General features: G+C 35.5%; 2 protein-coding genes across 2 annotated transcripts in view; both read right to left on the reverse strand.

The window, feature by feature from the left end:
- Window positions 1-23457, reverse strand: part of JAKMIP1 (janus kinase and microtubule interacting protein 1) — a 153321-nt gene that overhangs the window by 40157 nt on the left and 89707 nt on the right. Inside the window, exons 5-11 of the mRNA XM_080588974.1 lie at window positions 20167-20376; window positions 19331-19450; window positions 16932-17078; window positions 16173-16313; window positions 12876-12935; window positions 3140-3268; window positions 1678-1806 (exon numbers count right to left, since the gene is read on the reverse strand). Coding sequence (XP_080445100.1) covers window positions 1678-1806; window positions 3140-3268; window positions 12876-12935; window positions 16173-16313; window positions 16932-17078; window positions 19331-19450; window positions 20167-20376 — 936 coding nt within the window. The remainder of the gene's footprint in view (window positions 1-1677; window positions 1807-3139; window positions 3269-12875; window positions 12936-16172; window positions 16314-16931; window positions 17079-19330; window positions 19451-20166; window positions 20377-23457) is intronic.
- Window positions 3140-8284, reverse strand: LOC308193883 (uncharacterized protein). The gene is made up of 2 exons (XM_080588985.1): window positions 7880-8284; window positions 3140-3268 (listed from the first exon to the last, which is right to left on the reverse strand). The coding sequence occupies exons 1-2, from the start codon at window positions 7983-7985 to the stop codon at window positions 3237-3239; spliced, it is 138 nt and encodes a 45-aa protein (XP_080445111.1). The 5' UTR covers window positions 7986-8284; the 3' UTR covers window positions 3140-3236.

Below are 23457 nucleotides of genomic sequence, written 5' to 3' on the forward strand. Positions count from 1 at the left end.
AAATATGTTTTTAGAATCAGTCTTACTGAGCTTGAAAGGGAGCTCTGGAGATTTTCTAGTCCAACTGCTGTGTTCAAAGTAGGGGGCATGTATAGCAGGTTGTTTGTCTATCTGTGTTTTGAATATCTCCAGGGATGGAGATGCCTGAACCTCTCTGAGAAACATGTTCCGGTATTTGACCACCACATTCTTCCCCACGTGCAGGACTTTGTAGTTCCCTTTGTTGAATTTCATGAGATTTCTGCTTACACTATTCTCCAGCCTGTCAAGGACCCTCTGACTAGCAGCACAAGCATCTCATGTATCAACTAATTCTCTCAGTTTCATATCATCTGGAAACTTGCTGAGGGTTCACTCTGTCTAATTATCCAGGTCATTAGTGAAGAAGTTAACAGTAGTGGAACCAGTAGCTACCACTGCAGTACATCACTGGTGACTCACCTGCAGCTGAATTTGTGCCACCGGTCACAAACCTTTATGTCATTTCAGCCAGTTTTCAGTCCGACTCATTGTTCACTTATCTAGTCTGTACTTCATTGGTTTGTCCACGAGAATCTTATGGGGGAGAGTGTCAAATGTGTGGCCTCAAAGAGTGGCCTCACAATGACATCAGCCAGTTCCTTCAGCAGTCAGTACTCTACAGGTTCAAGCTGTACTTGATGCAGAGTGAACGACATGAGGTGAAGGTGAAATTTCCAGTCCTATGGCTAGTTCTTACCCCTTTAGATGTTGCATGGTTTTTGCTCATTGATCACAAGTCATTCAAGTAGAGAGTGACCTGTAGATAAGCTACATTTCTAGACATGCCCCTACCTGCAAGGAGTTGGGATAAAGCAGAAAAGATGTTGCATCTAGTAAATCCAGCTCTTTTTTTCATGACAGAGCTGTTCAGTGAATAATTGTGAGGCGTGAAAATACTTGTCACCAAATCATTATGAAGTGACTGCTCTGCTCCCCAGTTTGGAAAACCAGCATGCAAGATGTTGGCGTGATTTCTGCTGACCTCATCCCTGTACTAAATGGTTAAACATAGTGATGGCAGAAGTGTAAATGAAAAAGGAATACATACTATCCCATACCTCAAATATCTCATTAAAATCTTACTAAACAGATTGCTGTGAGGTTAAAAAAGCATTAATTTCAGAGAGAGTCAAACAATCATGCTGACCTAATAGGAATAATAGTACTTTTTAATGGAAGAATGCTCTCTTTATCTGAGATTGTAAAAACAAATTGAGACTTCATACATTCAGCAAAACACTTTAAGAGAAACTCTTACTTTGTCAGATCGGGATCAGATTTTTTAACATACCCGTGATAAAGGTACTAGAGTACACATTACAACTTTTTCTCCAAACAATTTTAAATCCATCATGCTACTATCCAAATTTCAGGTTCATCTGATTCTGTGCAATATCATTCTCAATAAAAGCATCTTACTCCTGAAATCTTTTACACATTAAGCACACTAGAATGAAGTATAATGATATTTTGTTCAGATCACACCAGATGAATCTAAATTGTTGCCTAACTGATAATATCCTCTAATCCTCAAGAACATCATACTATGCATTTTACTGACCTGCAAAGATATCTCCTACAAGACATCATTATTTTTCAGCTTTTTCAACTATTTCAGAGCTAAAAGAAATTCCAGTTAAAAAAAAAAAAAATTACCCTTGCTTCTCTCTCTGCATCCAGGGTTCCACCAACTTGTTCTTGAAGCAATGCGTATGCTCTTTGCAAAGCTTGATACTCTCTTGTTAGCTGGCAGAATCTTAGTTCAGCTTCTTCCTTTGGTGTGCTCTTAATGAAGAGGAAAAAGAAGTGGGTTTGTTTATGTAATGACAAATATATATGATAATCTGTTTGTATACATAAACAGAGACACAAACACACAGCAAGAAACACAATTGTCCTGAGTCTTAAAGTTCAAGAAAGCTTTAAAAAAAACATCACAAGTAGAAATGGAAGGAAAGATGACTTGAGAATAAGGTAGAAATGCAGAGGATGAGGTAGAAATGCAGAGATCAGTAGCTGTATCAATTCAATAATTTCAGGACAGTGTAAGATACTAGGTAAAGCAGTAATGCATAGAAATGGCAAGAAACTGACTGAGGAATGTCAAGGGGGATCAGTTCTATGCACAATTTTCCTCAATAACTCCAGTGCCACAAGGTGTTCAGAAGGGGTTTGTCCTACTTGTCATGCAGTCCACCGCATCCTTACTCGTTGTCTGTACTACACATAAAGCAATTTGCCAGAAAAAAACCAACCAAACAAAAAAAACCACTAACACAGAAGTTCTATTTAAAAAGCCATAAGATTTTTTTTAAAAAACAATCTTTTTTTTTTTTTACTTGAAGTAATTTTAATATCTTAATTTGCTTTGAATTTTAAGCAACTGACATCAACACTTTCAATGTCTTTTCTATAATGCTAAGAGCAAGAAATGTCCTTCCCTTTAATTAATTTTTGCTCCAGGAACTCAGGCTCCAAGGAACAGAGATTAAAATATTATTAGATATTAAAGCTAGGAAAATAGGAAGTCTGTTGTGAGTGAGGAGTATGAGACACAAGTGAGTGAACAGGATAGAAAGATGAAAGAGAGTATCTAACTCATGCTTTGTCCTCAGCCTTGCGATCTCCTAAAGTAGGCCAGCTGCAGTGTATATCACAGAGCTCAGACAAAACATGACAGTGGGTATTTACTACCTATGATCATTTAAGCCTTAATGAATTGCAAAAGCCTCTCTTACTATCACAAAAACAGTAAGAAAATCCTAGTTGTAACAAAACAGTAAAATAAATTACAAGGTTGAAAGGCAAACTATTGTCTAGTAACTATTGACTTTTGGCAAAGCAACATGCCTATTCATTTTCTTTTCACAACTAAGAAATGGTTTGAGAAAAACATTTTTGTTTCTCAGCCCAATTATCTACCAAGTATGTAAGGCAGAATATTAACTTATTAATTCTATTGCAATGACTGTGTTTTTTTTTACTGGACTTGAAACAAAACAAAACAATTCCTTGCCAAATCTTTTTTAGTTCCTACGGCAGAATAGTTGAAAAATGTTTGCATTTATACTCCATGCCAATTTCTGTAGAAGTTAAAAACAAATCATCTGCTACTTACATCATCCAAATCTTCCTCTGGTGTTGCTGGTGTCCTGTCTGTTTTATCTGTGTTATATGAAGTTACAGATGATGTTTCTGAATCTATGGATTCTTCATCAAATCCAAAAAATGTCTCCACAACATGCCTCTGAAAAGTTAGTTTTCCTTAGTTACTAGCAAAAGAGTTAGAAAACCCCAGTGACCCAGTAAACAGCAGCCAAGGTCTTCTCTGACCATTGTTTTAGTATTCAGGAAGAAAAATGGTTCCTGTGTAAACTCTTGTTCTATGAATTCCATTGGATTAGTTAACTTTCCAGCACCATTTGCTTAAGTAGATTCAAGAAGTAAATTGCACATAGCACTGGGTAATTGCCAGTACAATAAGGCTTTAACACAAAGACCAAAGCTAATTATCAAAATCATACAGATCTTGAATATTTCAAGATTCACAGTGGAGGACTGCAGTATCTGTACAGAAGAAAGTAACCCAACAGGATGTAACATATATGATGTAGTACCAAAAAAAATAAAAAAATACTCCAAAGAATTATGTGGAATTAACTTTGACATTCATATTGCTAAAAAAAAAAAAAAAAAAAAAGATCCATTTATAGTATTTATTTTGCAAAATCCTACTTAAAGGTATGCATTATTCCTTTCCATTTATTTTTCCAACACCATCATTCTGAATTTTTTCAAAAGTTTGCTCCAATAGCAAAAAAAAAAGTACAAAACTCAGCATTTTAATACAAATTTTAAAAATTGTGCACAATGTAATGCATGCTTGTAGACAACTAGAGAAAAATTGTAGCCAAAGAAAGTGAATAATACAATATTAGTACTAACAAATGTGACATTTTACATAAAATGTCACAATTGCAATAATCCTTCCACCATTTCCAGCAGTTTCCTAATACATACTTAGAAAGCAGAAAATTTCTATAGAAAATGTTGCTGTCCAAAAAAATCAAAATACTGTTTTAACATTTAACTGAGAAATAAGTTTCTCAAGCATCGCTCCTTCCAAAATACCATTAACAAATGTTAACTATTATTAATCAATAGGAGTCTAACTTTCTACACTACACAAGTGTTCTGGTAACCCCTAGAAATTCAAAGAACCAAGGAAATTAAGATAAAGGTATAAGTTGCTGGAAAAATTAAGTCAGGTTATGAAGCATTGTTGACAGAGAGGCTGGTGGAGAGAAGTGGTTCTAAGAAGACGAAGGAAAAAAAATGTCTACCTGTCTCTATTTTTGGCCCTGCTTGATGCTGAATCACAGATTCTGATGTCAGTATTTTTTGTTTGCTTTGGTTTTGTTTTGTTTGTTTTTAAACTACAAGCCACAGGCTGTACGTGAGAAGTTAATAGCCCTTTTCATTAAATAAGCCTAAAGGATAAAGAATAAATAAATTAGTTGTTATTACTTCTGAACATCATTTTACATCTCAAGCAAGGCCAAACTGGCTAACTGAGTGGCATTGTGAGCTGTCATTTTCTTTCAACGTATTGAAAGGCTTTATTTTATCTATATTGCTCTATCTCATTATGAATTCTGAATATTTACTTTTCACTGAAGTCTTCTAGACTTACTTAACTTTATCCATTCTTCCTTATAGGTATGAAAAATACTATCTCCACTTTTGCATAAAGCTCCATAATGTATGGTACATTCTTTTGGCTTAGCTCTAGTCAACAGCCAAAATTCCCTATCTTGAATGAAGTGGTACCATAAAATAAAGGGGTGAGTTGGTGCCTGCGTACATAACACTGTGCACTGCATGTCCAGCCTGCAGCCCACGGTCCAGGTCACCAGGTTATCACAATCCACCAAGTCCCACCTAACTGAACAGCTCCATAGTTGTTTCACATTACAGCAAATCCCACTCAAGCTACTGAAGACAACTTTAATGCCCTGTCCTAAGACATTTAATTGCTTTACTTAAGATGCGTCCTTCACATAATAATTTAAAAAATTCATTCAGACTGCATTTTCAAATTAACTGGTTTTACTAAAAGCTTCTGAAAGGATATTATGCACTCAGAAAAAAAAAGTCACATTTTTTTCCAAATTGAATATGGTTCTACATCCATCCATGGATATGCAGATACAGATGATGCCACACAGACCACAGAAAGCTTTTGTACAATCTTTAAAAAACAACCTTAATTTTGTAAGCTAATAGACCACTAGCATTACTATCAGGTATATTCAAAAGAAAAGAAAAGGAATGCAGTTTTAGTACTAAAACCCTATAAAGGCACATTTCTGTTCTCTCAGTCATTTTGGAAGCACTGTGTTGCCAGCACTGTGAGCCTAGCAGAACTGTCTTAAGACAAACACTTCCCTGGGATAATTTAATTCTTTCTTCCAACATTCACATTCTACACCAGTTTGTTCACCATTCTTCCCCGCTCAACAAAACAAAGGACACAGGGAATAGATTTAAGCTGTATTCTAGAAAGATAAATACTTATCCAGAAAAATAATTTGTTCTCTCACATTCAAATTACAAACATTTCAGACCCCTCTCTCATCAGAACAAAGGTTTACCAAGAAAACTGAGGTGAACAAAAACTAGACCTTGGGAGATCCAAGCCCATCCAGCTTTCCTCCCACACTGGACACTGGCTACAGCCTACAATCATCTAACAGTAGTACTACAAGTAGATACTGGGAGTTGAAAATGGGGCTAAATAGACTGCACTCAAGTTATAAGGAAGGCCACAAGACTGCTTTATGACTCCAGACCAATGAAGAGATATAGTTTCATAAAAATGAAAGCAGATGATATGGACGTAAGGAAGAAGAGAGCAGGCAAACAAAAACCAAGAGACTCCCACCAAGATTGCATCCTCATTTCTCAATGTGGATACCATTTACTCAAAGATGTTGAGAGTAAACCCAAAACAAAGCTGCATGCAGACTTTTATTCCAATGCTTTTGTATCCTGCTCTTCCACCTGTATTAGCTTGTCTGTGGATTCAGTTCAGAATATTTGGACTGTGCTTTGGATGACCCTAGCCAAGGACAATCAACTCAGAGGGCTGAAGAATGGCTGACCCTGCTCATGCCTAAAACTTCAAGACTGCTCAGCCTCGTGAAAATGATAAACACACTACAGCAAAGTTCAAAGAAAGTCTGAAACGAAGTATAGTCTTAAGGGCTGGCACAGGGAGTAAAACTCAAGACTTGATTTTAAAAAGGCTGGTAGAAGGGACTTCAAAAGATGGAGAGAAAAATGCCAATGGCACAAATAATACACACATATATGGCATAGATAATACAGTAGCATGAAGGTCAGCAGCTTCCTAGTTAAACACATTTGTATACCAAGTCTTACTTTTAGTTTTTTTTTTTTGCTATATCTCAAACTACAAGCACTTTTGCAGATAACTCAGCTTAAATATGCATCTTGCCTAAACCATGCACACACACACACCTGTGCACTGTTTCAAGGAGTTTCAATAAATAAATAAATAAATAAAATAGCCAAACAACAGTTTTTTTGACTTTACATAAATGTATAAGGGTTTGAGAAGATCCTTGAGAAGAAATGTCACCAATTTGACAAAAGATACTAGCATGTAAATATTTATGTTTGCCTATATATATATAAATAATACACTTGATTATTTGATGGAAGGGAAATATGCAAGAAAATTAGTATTTACTATGATACTAAAAAATCCCTAAGCTTAAACGAAATTTAAAAGTCAAAACCTGTTAAATGCTATGCTATGGCTATAATATTGGAGTTATGAGTGAACCATTCATTTGCTTTTTAATGCCTCATTCCTCTACAGAGAAGCTGCATATTTATCATTTTGTGGATAAGATACTTTCCACAGAAATAGAGATAAGGCATTTAACCATTGTGTATTAATCATACATGTATGAATTTCTCCATGACATAATTACAAAATAGCTGGTTTTATTGTTGATCATCTAATATTTGAAGCAATTATCTGCAAGAAGTGATTCACAGCAAAATCAGAATGAATTAACTGATAACAGCTGTAGAGAAAAAAAAAAGATGACATCTGAGTCATACAAAGTTTGTTGATTAAAAGCATAAATAAATACAGTGACTTCTAGGGAGATCCACATATAGCTTAAGAGCTGGATCACAATGGCTTTTGTAAAGCATATGTGAGCATGTACAATACTCACTGGATTTTTGTAACTATACAGTTTTCATTCAAGTTTCATTCAAGCTTTTCTTAAGAGGCACAAACATTCTCGAAACATTCCCAATCAAGAAATTATTCTTTTATATTGATTTGTGCATTCTATTGTTACCTCTAAATCATAGCTGAGAAAATAGTCATATCAGTAACTAAAAATTTGATTTAAATTCTAATTTCCTCTGGCTACTATCATGTATTTGATAGCAAGTATTTTTCACATGAATTCGTATCAATGCTTTCAAGTAATTTTAAAGTAAAATCGTGCATTTGGCCTTTGTAACTCAAGTATTAAGGTTTCTACTGAAGTATAATTCTCAGTAAACACAACAGTTTAGACTATTATAAATCAATACATAGAACATATTACATGCATATTTCAACATACCTCCATTTTTAATGATTTGGGCTGGATATACTTACATATAAATAATCTAATTTCTCTGTTCCTAAAGGAGGAACTTTATAGTTAAATATTTCATTTTCAATAAATTAATCTAACATGATAAAAATAATCCAGGATGAATTTCCTTGTAATTCAATCAGATGAACTTATCAGTAACTTCTTACCTTCATGCTTATAAGTCATTTCTTGGCAGCCAGAAAAATACAGGCACACCAAAGCACAGAGGCAGATAAAAAATGAAAAATATAAAACAAGAAATATGAACTCCATCACACTGGCATGCAGGCCTTCCACTATCACAAATAGAGTTCATTTGTCAAAGTTTAAGTAAAGAAACAAATCTGCAGAGTCCTGCAGTTACCAAACAAACTGGGCAATCACTGTTATTCCATTCCGTGTGTTAAAAAAAATATATAAATAAATAAAGGAAAGAAAGAAAAAAATACACTGTTTCCAGACTTTGTTATTTCACTACCAAAACTGGGAGGAGAAAACAACAGCAACAACAAAAAAAACCAAAGAAAACAAAAACAAAAACACACTCATTGCACCTGAAAAAAAAAAAAAAAGCATGCCTTGAACAGCAAAAGGAAGATTCACTCTGTGACTTGCAGTCACAGAGGTTATAAAGCCCCATCCCACTATGCTGCTCCTTTCCTCATGGGTGACCTGAGCTTGTTGCCTGTGCTCGTCCATGGACCTGTATGTCCCTTGGTAATTAAACGAGTGCTCAGTTAAACCTACACTAGCAACAGTAACCTAGTGCACTTACACTGCTCCAGCAATAACATAGATACCTAATTGCAAGAAGAAATAATTAAATCCCTGGTACTTTCAAAAGCTTTTCAGCTGAACTAATGTTATTTAGACACAATAGGGCTATAAAGGCTATTGGATTAGTTTGAAAGATCATTCCCACAAGCTGTTTTACAGACCGAGAAAGGTATGCCATGGGTACTGTTCTACCTAACAGGAATCACTGTTAGGAAAACACTCATTTTAGAAATGTCCATATACTGGACATTGTTTAGTCAGAGTACTGTGAAAATTAAGGAAGCTGGAGTGTAAGCGTACCCATTCAGGAAAAGCTGCAACAGTACATGAGTGCAATAGAACCACAGAACGGTTTGAGTTGGAAGGGACCTTAAAGACCACCCAGTTCCAGCTCTCTGCCATGGGCAAGGACACCTCCCACCTGACCAGGTTGCTCAAAGCCCCATCCAACCTGGACTTCAACACTTCTAGGGATGGGGCATCCACAGCTTCTCTGGGCAACCTGTTCCAATGCCTCACCACCCTCATAGTCTTCCACCCGTGCACCTGTTTATTAAAAGAAAAAACGAAACTTCCTACACCTTCTAGTGTAAGCTTATCTGACCACATTCACGAAACTCAGTTCCCATCAGTTATTTCCTTTTTCACTTTGTCAAAGAAAGTGGGGCACAGATCTGGAAATAGATCCAACTCCAACAGCCAAACTTGATAATTAACTAGTGTTAAAGATGATTTTACACTTAACAAAACTTAGAAAAGCAAAGCCAAAGATTTACATCAGTAATTTCTCCTTCTGAGTGGTTGGTTAGGACAGACACAGCCATAGTTTCTTTTACTGTTATATATAGGTTATCATCTGTAGGATATAAAAATCTTGTGCAGATCATAGACAGAAACACACTTGCACTGTACATGTCTCTATATAAAGCAACTCATCCTAGACTGCATTTATAGTCCATGGAGAGAAATAGGCAATTTCAGGACAAAACCCATATGGCCTATTTAGATATCTACTTCCAGAGGAGAACAATCACAACATTACCACTCTGTCCAGAGAGAGATGTCTGTATCTCAGTGATGTTAATGACATCTAATCAAGCATTTGGTTTGATGAGTTCTACCATTTTCAACTAGATTCCAGAGATGGGCTGTAAAACCATATAAGATGAAGATGGTACAATCCCAACAGCATATCCAGATGAGCAGTCCATTCTACATAGATTGTTTAAATAAAAAGTGCTGGAAGTTTACATAGCTTTGAGGATTTTGATTTATCTTTCTGGATTTAGAACCTAACTAAAGTATTCCAAACCCTTTTGACTCCCTGTCCATGAAATGTAGGAGTCAAGAAAACATGGAGAAATTCCTGACCTGAGATAACCTTTTGAAAGTCCTGTTAAACCAACCTTTAAGTGGGAGCTAGGCAGGCACAACTAAGACAAAGCACATTTTGCAATGAACTTTGAGAAGATTTTAAATGGTATAATATACCTTTTCAATATAGCTGCCTATGTGGATTTTGCTTTGGAGTCAAGCTATAGTGCCTCTATATTAAAATAATGTAATAACAAAAAATGTAAATTTCTTTGGCTTATAACAATCATTAAAATAAAATAAAAAATAAAAATATTTTAAAATTAAGGTATGAAATTTTAAAATGTACCTATCACAATTAGAGAAAGGATGGGTCTTTGATTTGAACATTAAGGGGGGGGGGGTTAGGGTGGGGGAGAGGAAGAGAGGATGCTTTTTTTAATTTTGTTTTTAGGTTTTGGAGTGTAGTTGTTCTAATTTTTGTTAAATTCTCAACCCTAGCTGTAACTCAATATATTTTTATAGAGAATTAGAGTGAGAAATAACAATCTAAAATCTAAATCTATCTAATCTATCTAAAACAGTAAGGCAAAAAACAAGAAAATTTACTTAGACGATTTGATATTAAGATATAACAGATTAGCTGTGCAAAGTTTCAAAGCATAATTTTGAAGGAAGTTGCAGTTCTGCCTTTACACAGGGGCTGATAGTAATCATAACCCAAATTACACATAACATACAAGCAAATACACATAGCAAGTAATAGGACCCTAACAAATATATTATTGATGACTTATTTCCTTCATTAAAGAATTAGCGCATTTAAAAACTACATATCTGCACATATATGTATGTATATATAACATAAAATGCACCCAATTTTCAACTAGATCTGCCTTTTCTCTTTTCCCAGATTGACCCATTCTGTCTAGCTGTTCCTCCACTTGCATTTTCTTCAGAAGTCTCTATCACTGTCCCCTCTGTAACACACACAAGTGACTCTTTACACCCTTATTTAAAAGTCAGGTGGAGAATTTTATACCCCCACAACCCAGGTCCATAGAGCGCCAGTCCAACTTAAAAACCTTCTCTTTTAATTGTTATGTTGTTTGTTGCCCCTCACTCTACCAACAATAGCGATTGACATTTCCCTACCCAACTCTTTCACTGAGAAAATTATAGGATGTTCTCAAATTGCAAGTAAGTAAAAACAAGCTTTATGATAGGAATGAAGACTTGCTACATATCACATTAGTTCCTAAAAATCCTCCCAAGAACCTTTAGCAAGGGGAAGGTCTTCCACAACAAGGTCTACCTCATTTTTCTAGCTCAGGCCTCAGTCTCACAACTCAGGGTCACGTCCTCAGGGTGCTCACTTGGGCTCACAAGTCTAGAGGAGGACAGCCAGATCACCATGTAGAGAAATACATGTACAGAAGAGTGATGAGCAAAGGAAGGAAGCAGCTGGCAAAAGCTCAAGCTTTTCCTCAACAGGTAGCATGGACGGAAATAAGAAGCAAAGCACTAGTAACTCCGTTGCTCATATGCACACAATTCTTGCTGTAAACTCTGCAGAATACAGCATTCTTGCCACATGAAGAATAGCAATGCAATAAAGTTTTCAGTGAAATCAAACCCATTTCTCAAACCTTCATGTTGTACAACTCTTGTTCTGTTCAATAAGGAAAAGAAGATGATATCACTAAGGAAGCATCTCACTCAAGGAAAAATAGGTAAAGAGAAGGGGTTCAGAGTGTAGGTCAGCTGAAGTTCTGTCAACCCAGGATATTTTTAATACATAAATTAATAATTATGGGTGTTTTCAGCCTATGAAAATTAGCACTATTAGTTATCAAATCATAGATTTTTTTTTCATTTAGGAACTTTGCAGTTTAGTAAAAGATCTACGCAATTTATTTAAAATATGAGGAGGGCTAATAATTACAGAAGACAAAAAAAATATGGTGTCAGATTAGGTACACACTTTTCTTTTTTTTAATCCTGTTTTAAACTTGCTCACAATACATAAACTTCCAGGTATGGTACACAAAGAAAGAACAGTTAAGGTTTGCTGTAAACACATTTGGCCTCTATCAGCCTTACATTATATAAAAGAAGAAGGTGTATAAAATTTATTATTGCATTTGAATTTTTCTTTTTTTTTTTTGTATGACAAAGACATATCATTATTAGAAGCATCATTTGAAGAATTACCACCAATACAGAGAACTGAAAAGGAGAAATATTTCAGAATACAGCTATTACAGAGCACAGAGCAATAAAAAAGCACCACCTGGAGGTCATCAGGAGTATACTACGCAGAACACATCAACACAAAACAAAAAAAAAATACTAAAAGCATGCATCTTAAACCATGATATACTTGATAATAACCTCTCTTCATTTCCATTTTCTCCCTCTTATCCCATTTTCCTCCCCTTACATGCTCCAGGCTGCTCATGCTCAACTTCACAAAAAAAAACAGTATTTAGCAATTACTTAAAACACATATTGCAATAAACACTGAAGGTACATTCAGAAACAAAACTTTCCTTTTCTTAGTTCTATTTTTTTCTTTGCACTCTAGAACAAAACAGTTACAAGAGAAAAATAGTTATCTTTTTTTTTCTATTTATATATCTACATAAATATCATTTCAATAACATCCTTAGCATGAGTTAAAGTTTTCAATGTAATTAAGCAGTAACTTTGTGCAAGTGCTTTAAAGGGGTATACTGTATTTAAAAAGGACTGAGAATTTGCACTCTAAAATATTGGTTGTTTCAAGTCATTATATCATTAGGCTTCAAGACACTTGAATTTAAGCCACAATGGCTAAAACTGCAATTATTTTGTGTATTAAAAACAAACTTGTGTGCAGTACAAAACTCCTGAAGCAGCTCCTACATTATCCAAAAAAAAACTTACTAGGGCCTTACTAGAGAAAACAGGAGAATTACATGAAATGTTATCATTCTAAATGATAACAATTAAATAGAGTTCTAACTTCAGTATTTGAAACTACTGTTGTTCATAGCAATCAAAAAGCACAGAAAATGAAGATTTGCTCACCTTTGGAGGCTTCAGACTTTTCCTCCTCTGTTTTTTAGACCTTAATAACCGTTCCCTTTCCTAGAACGAAAGATAACATTTTAGTAAAGATTTCTTTTGGAATCTCTATTTAGTTATGTCGAACACAAAGAAATATTACAATTTTCTTAAAGCCTGAGATAAAGCTAACACAATGTCTTTATCTTTTGAATGACACCATGTTGGTGTAACACCACGTGATACTGCAGTTTTATCTCTTTAAGCAAACAAACATTCAGCCACATGCTTTACACGCTTGATTGGAAGTTGGCAAGAAGAGGCTTCGTTAAATATTGGGCACAGATTTCTGACAGTTCTTTTGACTCTTTTACCAAGAAGCTCACTATGGAAACAGAATTAACGTTCTCAGTCCAGCATTCCGCCATCCTGAAGAAGCTGTTTGGTAGCCAAAAATGAATCCATCTTTAGTAATCATACCAGGCATCCTCTGACATACAGTTTGATAGTGCTACATGTGACTTACCCTTGTATGACAAAAGTCTAAAATCCAAAGGTGTTCTCTTATTAAGGGAAATTAGCCCTACATTTAACTTAGTACATCAAAACAAAGACTGCTTCAGATCAAGCATATTCAGAATAGCCCATGTCTTTTTTCTAATGTGGCCTTGGAATAAGATCACAATTAACTAAGTCATAATACAGCTATAATTGGAAAAACACTGGGTTGAGAAACATTGAAGTGCAAGAATATTGTCTTGAATTCCAAAGAAGAGGAGAAAGACAAGGTAAGAAATGCAAAGGAGGGCATAAATTAAAAAGAAAAAAAAAAAGTGGGTGATTTATCTCCTTGCCTTTTTCCCAATTCTTTCATTAGCTCTGCATCTTTGTTTGCAACACCTCTATTTTTAAAGGAGTGATAGCAGTAGCAAGTGCATCTCTAGCAGTTATTGCTCACTGTATGGTATTTTTCTATTCAGAGTTACTTGTTATACATTCAGTTCGGAAACTGGACAAATAAGAAGCACCCAGTAGGAATCACAATAAAATAATTCATCTTTATCAGCACATTGTCCCAAGAAAGAAGTTTTGGAAAGTAAGAAATAATTCAGAAAAGCACAACACTTACTATTGCACCTTTAATACATCTGGCTTTTGAAATAAGGAAAAATAACAACTGCCGAGGTAGACTGAAACAGATGTTCCATGGTGTAGGAAAACATAATATATAAAGCTAAACTTGAAACCACACAGCTGAATTTTAGACACTGCAGGAGAAGAATGTTCCCTCCTCAGGGACCTGGTTAAAGCACAGTCCCTGATTTAACCTAGGTCTCCTGCATTAAAAGCAGGTGTTCAAATAATTGGAGAAACTAGCTAGTCTTCTCACTGTCTTTCCTTTTCTTTCCTCTCACTCCACTGAAGAATGAACAAACACTTCCTAAACCCCTCACTCCTTACTCTTACTAATTTTGTTTGCAAGAAGACTGCTCAGTTTACTTTCTGTCTCAATCACACGTCAAACTACCAGAACAATAATAATGCCAATTTAAAAGATAAAAAAATTTAAAACATTGTTAAATCACTAGCATGTTTTGCAAGCATCTGAGTTTATCTTGACAGCTTTCCTGTTAAGACCTGACCAGGAAATCCTGTCATCAGAGAACTCAAGTTGATAGGGATTCAAGAGCATCAAAGATACTCTTCAAAGGACAAGGTAAATCGATTCAGACAACACTATTGCCTAAGACTATCATTCTTTTGTCTGTGTATCACATTGGTCTCAGCTGGAGTTAAGCTGATGACTTTTATATTAATCAGGTATGTGACATGTGGGTCATTTTTAATATTTATGATACATTTGTATTCTCCTGAGGTGTGATTTGGACCAGAAATAATAGCTAAAAAGCACAATGGAAGTGCAGAGTTCCACTGCATTCATATTGCAGGTGAAGCATCAATTAGTTTGTACCGCCAATCAAAGCAGTAACATAGTTAATGATTTAACTTATTTTTGCCCCTGAAAATGTATCTGTAAATAGGAGATAAAGCAACAATGAAACCATATTTTAAAATGCTTATTAATTTTACTTTCATACTTAAAACTATTTAATACTAGTTGACTAAAGTTAGGATAGGATACATTTCCTCAAATTACTGGCTAAGATGCAGTGGGTAGAGTTCTTTCATACCTACTTCACGAAGAAATATAAATTGAGTTATATCTGCATATATTGGGAATTTAATGTAGTGACACAGACCTTGCCTGTAAAGTTGTATTTGGAAGGTAAAGCAGCAACCCTTTGTGAATCAGACCTTCCATTAGAGTCTGGCAAAGATCCTACTGCTTGCAACACTGTGACACTGGAGAATGCACACAGACATTGGCACTAATTACAGAGAGAAATCCTGGGTCAAAATCTGAAGGGAACTGTCAAGAATAGAGACAATATTCCAGACCAAGCGATAACATATCTTCTTTTTTTATACTTTGTATCTTCTATTTTTATTTTCAGTGTTCTAATCGATTGCTTAATCTTTTATTTAGACAGAGTGATCTTAAATTCGTTTCATCATCATGTAGCTTTCAGTAGTGCCAATCTGAGATCCTCTAGAACATTCTGCCTGAGTTCCAGGTGCTGCTCCAGAAGGGCATGGATCTCTCAGAGATGATAAATAATCTCTTCCAGCACCAGAATGGTGTATCCTAATGTCCAAAACACATCTAGAACAACTAAAGTGAGTCCCAAACAGTGCAAAAATCTCTGAGCATCATCTTTAGTAGTCTTCACAGAGGGTAACAGCTGTGCCAAATACCAAAATACGCTGCTACCTTTAGTTAAATTAGTCATGCAAATTTCTCTCTATTTGCTATAAATACAGCTAGTGTGGGCAGCTCAGTTAAGTGAAATGAATGCCATTCTGCATGTTCCTTTTTTTCAAGAGAACTTCTACATCAAGAGAGAGGTTGGATTTACAGTAGGGTCTATATCCAACATATTTCCGTCATTAAGTTTTGGAAAGCTTCCTTTCCTCCAGGTTCCTCAGCTGTTGACAGCCAGTTTTGTAAGTAAGATGAATGGATTGATACACCTCTTTCCACAAGCAGCCCATAAATGGTAAGTGCTTTAAGATCCAGAGATTTATACACATTCCAAAGGAATTCATTCACCACTTGGGAAATAACAAGAACCCTTCAATGCTGAAGAACTACTTATATGCCACTACTACAACTGGAGTTAAAATATTGCTCTCAAATCTTCAGTTTGCCTATAGATGTGTATGCATGCATATATGTGTACCAGACGTGAGAAGTATTACCACTGTGAGATCATCAATAACATGCTGTTTTTCTTTGACTTGCAGTCTAAGAAATTCAATTTCTTGTTCCTCCCGTGTGCTACTAAGATCATTTAAAGATGTGTGCCTCTTCAGTGCTGGTTGTGCAGATAACTTCTCTTTCTACAAAATTAAAATAAAATCTGTTATTAAACACAAGAATGTTTTAAAGGGTCTTCCCATAACAGTAGGAACATCCTCACATGTGATGTAGCAATCAAGAATTCTGCATACTCATCACTGCATCCTCCACCACAACATAAGGCCTCTTTCACCAACAAAATATCATACATTTTGTGTGCCTTGGTGTCAGTACTTCACATAAGGTAGTTTAGGGCAGCATCAAAGACCAGTCAGGGACAAAATTAGAGGCAAGCAAACTCAAGATTCTACAATGGTACAGCCATTGGCACATGCATTTAAATTCAGTTTTGACTTTTAATCAAAAAAGCAGCATTACTAAAGCTGATTTTGTCATAAATTTTTACAGCCTCCAAACACATTTTTAACTATTTGTGATCCTTTTCCTTAATCAGTGTGAATTGATACAACACAAAGACACAAAAGATATGTCACTCTGAATTTAGAATAGGAGTATTCAAGTGCATTGGCTGAATTTGACAGACATACCATCCTACTGTTGAGACTCTGAAATGTCTGTACCAGAGCAAAAGCCTCACAAGCACTTCCACCTTGAAGCAACTGTGTTCTCATAACGTGACATTAGATATGATTACTTACCAATTCTATATTTTCCCTGGAAAGATTTTTTATTTTTTCTTCCATTCTCTGGATGCACTGCATCATATCATCATTTTTTTTGCTCATCCTCTTATTTTTTTCAACCAAAGGCTTCAGCTGACTTTCTGTCTCTCGAGAACGTTTCAGCTGTAAATGGCAAGGAACAAAGTAAGCTGTGCTTTAGTTTGTAATTGCAGGAAAGAAGAAATTTGTGGGTTTTCTCTTGCCTTTTTTCCTTCATTCAGAAAGTTTAGTTCTTTTGTTAAGTGGCATCTGATAGGCTATTGCTAAACTAAGAACTAAAGGAGTCCAAACAAATAAGAAATAGCTCTGGTCCCTATATTGCTCCTGGAAAATGCTTACGATTATCTATAAAACTGATTTCTTGATAAGCTAATCTTGTTGCATATAAACTTATTGTGAGCAATTATGTCTAGGGTAGCAATCTTTTACCAACTCAACTATCCCTTAGTAAACTCTTCCTCCTTTACTTTAAAAAAACCCTTATACTTAATGTGTAATTAGAGCAATGAGAGAGTCAGCCAGAGGGCACAGATTCAATCTCAGCATTCTGCTGACATTTCCAAGCTGCTCAATTTTGCTCCTGTGGTCTTGTGATGTTAGACAATTATGTGAAGCAAATTACTGCCCTTTCTTGTATTTGTATGCATTCAGTATTCTGCTATTTTATTAATCCTTGAGTCCTTTTCTATATTTTTTTCCCAATAAAAAGATTTTTCAATTTTCTGAGTTTTAACCAGAAATGAGAAAAAGATAATCTCTCCTGAGCTAGTTTCTATGAATATTTGGTTTTCTGTCTCATTCTCAGAAGAAAATGATTTTTACAGTACTTAATCACAACAGCTTACTGATATTACTAGGTTTATGTACTATTGTCTTGAAATATGACAAAACCTCTTCCATATGATTTCCAAAATGCATTTCTGAAACCTCAGCATTTGACTGAGTCATACATGCCTTCCATTAAGAGGGACACTGCAGTAAAGATGTTGCAGTACTTTAGCATTCTTCGGGGATGTTTTGAATGACTTATGTCCACAGAAAGGATTAGGAGGCTGAATAATCTTGTCTTTATATAATGCAACCTTGAAAGAAAGCATGATGTTCTTGTGAGTACAGAGTAGAGTAGTAGTAGTAGTAGTATTTTCCACTGGTAAAAGTGGAAGAAAAAGAAAATGAAAAACCACACCACTCAGCATCTAGGCAAAGTAGGGAAAACAGCTGATAGTACCCAGGTTAAAAAGCATGCTCTCCTTACCCCCAATAAAATAAAATAATTAACGAGGAATCAATTTTGTCATATGAAAAGGCAGTTTAGACTATATAGCTATTTAAAATGGAATAGATTTTTTGTTCCTTTTTTTTTTTTTTAAATACATGATTACGTTCTCAATTGATCCAATTTTACTCTAGTATGATCCAATTAACTTTGCTAGTCTAGATTCAGCCAAGATTTTGGACGAGAAAATTTCAAAAATTAGTTTGGATAATCATCAATATATTGCAACTAAATTTAGTCCTTTCATCATAAAGCAAAGCCCTCAAATCTCAACAGGAAAAACTAAGCACGTCAAAGCAACTATGAAGATGTCAGTGCTCCACTCAATTTATTGCATTGAAATTCTACCCTCACCATAAATAATAGCATTGTTTTACAGTCAGATACTCAGGTTGCATGAGGGCAAAATTCCACCTGATTAGAATGAGAAATCCTTTCTACTGCCATTGGAATAGAGCATTATAACAGGACATGTATAAAAATTCTTATTGTTAAAACTCACTTTCCATTGCAGTCAATGTGAGTTTTACCATTAATCTCATTAAAAGCAATTAAGAAGCAATGCAGGCTAGTAAAATTCATTCTTAAATTACTGTCATATCCATTCTTTCATGAGTTACTATCATTCTCCTAGGACAATTTCACCTACTTAAGAGATTACCCTTGAGAAAGGGGATGGCAGATTAGCCATCTCCAGTACATGAGAGCTTTTTAACTCCTAGCTAGCATAAGCATGTCACAAAACTAATGTCAATTTTGTCTATTTCAAAGATTAATATAGTAATTTGAGTGCGTGGATTATGCATGTTTTATACAACATTATTACACAGTGCCACAGGCAAGCTACAAGTCTATTTGGTTACGAGGGCCCCAAAATAAATTTATAAAGCTTTATTACTCTGGAACAAAAGGGATTCCACCCATGTCTATGGTGACAAAGTGAATATCCATAGAAATCTCTCTTACCTTTAGATATAATTGATTGTGGCCAAGCAGGACTAATTTGTAAATTATTTATAACAGTGACTTTCCAGCATTAATTCATTTACCATAAAGATGCCCTCCCAGTCACCATCTGTGTTGTTACTAATTAATTTACCAGTTCATTTCTTTCATCCGCTAAGAGAGTATTTCTGTCTTCCAGCTTCCTTATTACAGCATTCAGTTCAGCGATTTTCAGCTGAAATCTCCGCACATCTCGTTCATCCAAATGCTGCTCCTTTATATCAAAAACATAGAGACATATAAAATTATCTTATAAAATATACTTTACTACCCATAAATTTAATATCATGGTTTAACAAGTAGACTGTGTCAATCTAAAATCAACTCTTACATCAATATCTGGAAAACTTATTTTAATTAAAAGAAAAACTAAACAACATACTGTGGAAGTGCTACGTGATATCTTACATTAAAAGGATCTACTTGCCAAATGTATGTAAAGATTTAAGAGTTTAGAAAAAAACAAAGGTTGATATAAATAATATTTTATATATTACTGGTAACTTCTCACAAGATTTCTTACTATCAGTAGAACAAATCTAATGCATAGCGCATGGATTAAAATCACATGGCAGTTTTGAAAACTATAGTTTCTATTTTATAATTCTAAAATTATGAAATAACTAACTCTATGAAAATAATGGGATTCTAGATAAAGTTCCTTTTCAGTCACAGGAAACTAGTTAGTTCATAGATGAAGCTCACTTTTAGCTCACAAGCTAAAAGCTCTGTATCCACCTATTTTTCAACATTTTTTGAAATTGAAGAGGTCTAAGGAGTTTCTAACCATCAGCAAAACACCACAATGTAATGCAAGGCCATTTATCATGAATTAGTTCTAGTATTTTAAAAGTAGCCACAAAAACAATGTGAATACACAGGCAGTAATTGTCCCATGCTGAACATTTGAAGGGAATACAATTTTCTTACCGGGCTTCCCATCAGCTCAGTGATATCTCCCACTCCTGCAGGAAGCTCTCTCTTAGGGCTACTGTGGTATCGTTCTGCCTCCTTCACTTGGACAAGCTGTTCATCCAAAGCTTCTTTCTGAAGGAGGAGTTTCTGTGTATGGCCTGCCTGGATGCCAAGGTCTTTCTCCAGAGCCAGAATCACTCTGTCTTTGCCTTTTATTTCATCCATCTGGAAAGAAAAAAAGCAAGAAGGAAATTTCTATAACATCCCCAAGTGTTTACCGCATGCATATCCACAAACTTGCAAAAACAAAGTTCTGTTTCTCTCAGATTTATACCAGCAGCCAAACGGGGGTTGGTAAAAGGAAGATATCTCTTCTCTGAAGTCTTTTTCCCTTCCCTTAAGAGTTTCAGCCTTCACTTGATCATGAGTTTGCTGGGTGCAGTCTCAATTCAAGTAACAAACAAAAATAGATGCAATCACACTGAAACAGAATATATAGCCACTGAAATTGTCTCCACTTTATCTGACTATACACATTTCTATAAGCTGAAGAGAAATCTCCCTTCACTATGTTCCAGAGAAGAAACAAAAGGCTAGTATGAGGGAAGACAAGAAGACCCTTTAAAGCTCACCTAAGCTATATTTTGAAGTTTGAGCAATAAACATTTGCTGACTCCCCTCTTTATTAGTGAAAAATCATGCAGGGTGAATCTCTTCACAGTCATTTTAAAATTAGTAGCATACACACACACACACGTTTCAACATCAATTCTTAAGCATACCTAAGCATTTTGTGTGCCTTTGCTATAAGATTCAAAGGAGGCCTAGTCTTTGTATAGAAGGAAAAAAGCAAATGCATGCCGAGCATTAGAATAAATGGTAGGGAGAACTAGTTTTTAAACACCATCTATGGTTACTGAACTGTGTTGTTCATACATCTCGATACCAAATAAAGCATGCTGCTAGCAGGGATCTATTGCAGCTCTCATAGGATTTGTCCCTCCCAGCATCAGTGTTAAATTCACTTTGGTACTATTCCAAACGCTAGAAGTGGGAATCTGCAGCAGTTACTATAGAAACACAACTCTTAACAAGAATATTAACCATTAATGATATATTTATTAGAACCATGCTCTATCTCCTTCAGTTTACTAAATCATTTTCTTGGCCAACAAACTCATGGAATTTTGGAAGTCAGAGTATTATATTTGTATGCAAAAAGAAAAATAAAAATAAAACCATGAACTTGTTAAATCATTCACGTATTGTTTATTACAGCTACATGCATTATTTATTATAGTCCTACACCCATAGAAGTCCTTCAGTCAAGTTCTAACCCACCCTCCCATGCCCCAGCCAAAAAAAAAAAAAAAGAGAGAGACAGAAATGCTAGAAAAAAATAAAACTTTGTCAAGTCTGAGAGTCTGAGTGATGCACAGGATTAACACAACCAGATTACATCATCAGATACAACTTGCTTCTTCAGGATTCCAGTCTTATTCCTTGCTACAAAACAAGTGAAATTAGTTTTCTGGATCCGAGTGGCAGGAGATGGCATGAGATGAACTCATGACAAGATCACAGAAAAAAGGTCAGATTTGAAGTGAATAAAGCAGGCTAGACTGCTCTTAAATCCCAATTATTGGTTCTGATGTAGATTTCCTTCCTGATTTGGGAAGGTCATTGGGTCTCGATTCCTCATCCAGTAAATGGGGGTAATAATTCCCAGTAAGTTAATTCAGATCTGTGAGAGTTTCAAATATGTCAAAAAGGACTACCAGAAAAGCATGCAGTTTTTATTACTGGAAGAATCTGCAACATGCAGGGTTTCAGAGAGACTGTGCAGAGAACAGCAATGACAAAAATTAAGCAGCTGCCTCATTCACTGAATGCTATCTGTCATGCACACTGATCTGTTCGGGATCTCTTCAGAGGAAAAAATGTCATGTAACTAAATACTGTGGACAAAGTTTGGCTCTCAATAACACAGGTGTTCATACTGAAATAAGTGGAACTGCATCTATGTAACTGAGATAGAAATTTGGCCATGTGAGTCACACACTTAACAAGGAAGAACTAATGTTATGTAGGCAGCCTTGATTTTAATTACCCAATTAGTCACACATTTTGTACTCTTCATACTCTCACAACTTAAATGTTAAATGGAACAATATAGATGCTTAAGTTGGAAATAAAAAGAAAGCAACAATTTTGGTATAGACTGACAGATGCTGAACCGCAGCAGAACAAACCTTCTGAAACATGTCATCAGTGAAATGGTGCCCAGGTCACCCTTCACAGACACTTCCATGGATGAAGGCACACAAGCTCACACACATTACAAAGAAAGGCCATGAAAGAGCATGGTCTAGGGTGGGGTTGGGGGAAGGCGGGGAAGAAGGCAGAATTACCCTCTACTCTTCATACTGCTTTTTCTTCTACCATAAATTCTATGTGGTGAAAATTTTTGGAAAAAAAAAAGTTTCAGTCAAATAGAAAAATCATTGAGACATTGATAATGATTGAAAACAGTAACACAATAGCCATTACTACACACTATTTTTTTTTTAATTTGGACTTATACCTTGAGTTACACAGTAGAGAATCCTTACACGAGTCAACATGCATATATACACACACATACAGAATACTGCAAGAGTACTAATTTCATTACAAGCACAAACTAGCAGGATTTACTAAGCAATTTTACTCAAGTAACTTAAAACAAACCGATAGAGATGAATAGAGAAGCAGTAATAACACCTCTGCTTTGAATTCTGTTTTAGATGCCTGGTTCACAATACAACTCTCCTTTCCTGAAGGGGACAGTTACACATATGATTTCAATGTAAATATATCAGCCCAGTCACTAACTCACTTTCCTTAAATTTACCCCAATGCCTGACCCAAAGATTTACCATCTTTCTTCTCACTTGCATACTACAGAGCAAATTTGTTCATCTTCCCCATCTGCTTTCTTAGCAGAGCCTACAAATCAGGAAAAAAGAAGAAAAAAGAAAAGGGGGGGAGGCAGGGGGAGATGATTTTTCAGGGATGCAACATTCCTCAGCTCCAAGTGGGTGAGGTGCCAGGTCAAGGGGCAGGCAGGCAAAGCAAGAGAAGATACAAGACTAAACCCAAGTGATCTCTCTCCTTTTCCCACACTGAACATACACTGATAGTCAGAGACAAAACAACTCTTCAAAGAGGCTTAAGCGTTGTGTAGCCTTATTTTAACAGTTGTAAAAGCATTCACATAGTCACCAAGCCAGTTCAACGCCACTGGAGAACTATTCTTTTCCTGAA

The sequence above is a fragment of the Anser brachyrhynchus genome (assembly GCF_964034855.1).
Source record: "Anser brachyrhynchus genome assembly, chromosome: 4".
In the NCBI taxonomy this organism is placed as follows: domain Eukaryota; kingdom Metazoa; phylum Chordata; class Aves; order Anseriformes; family Anatidae; genus Anser; species Anser brachyrhynchus.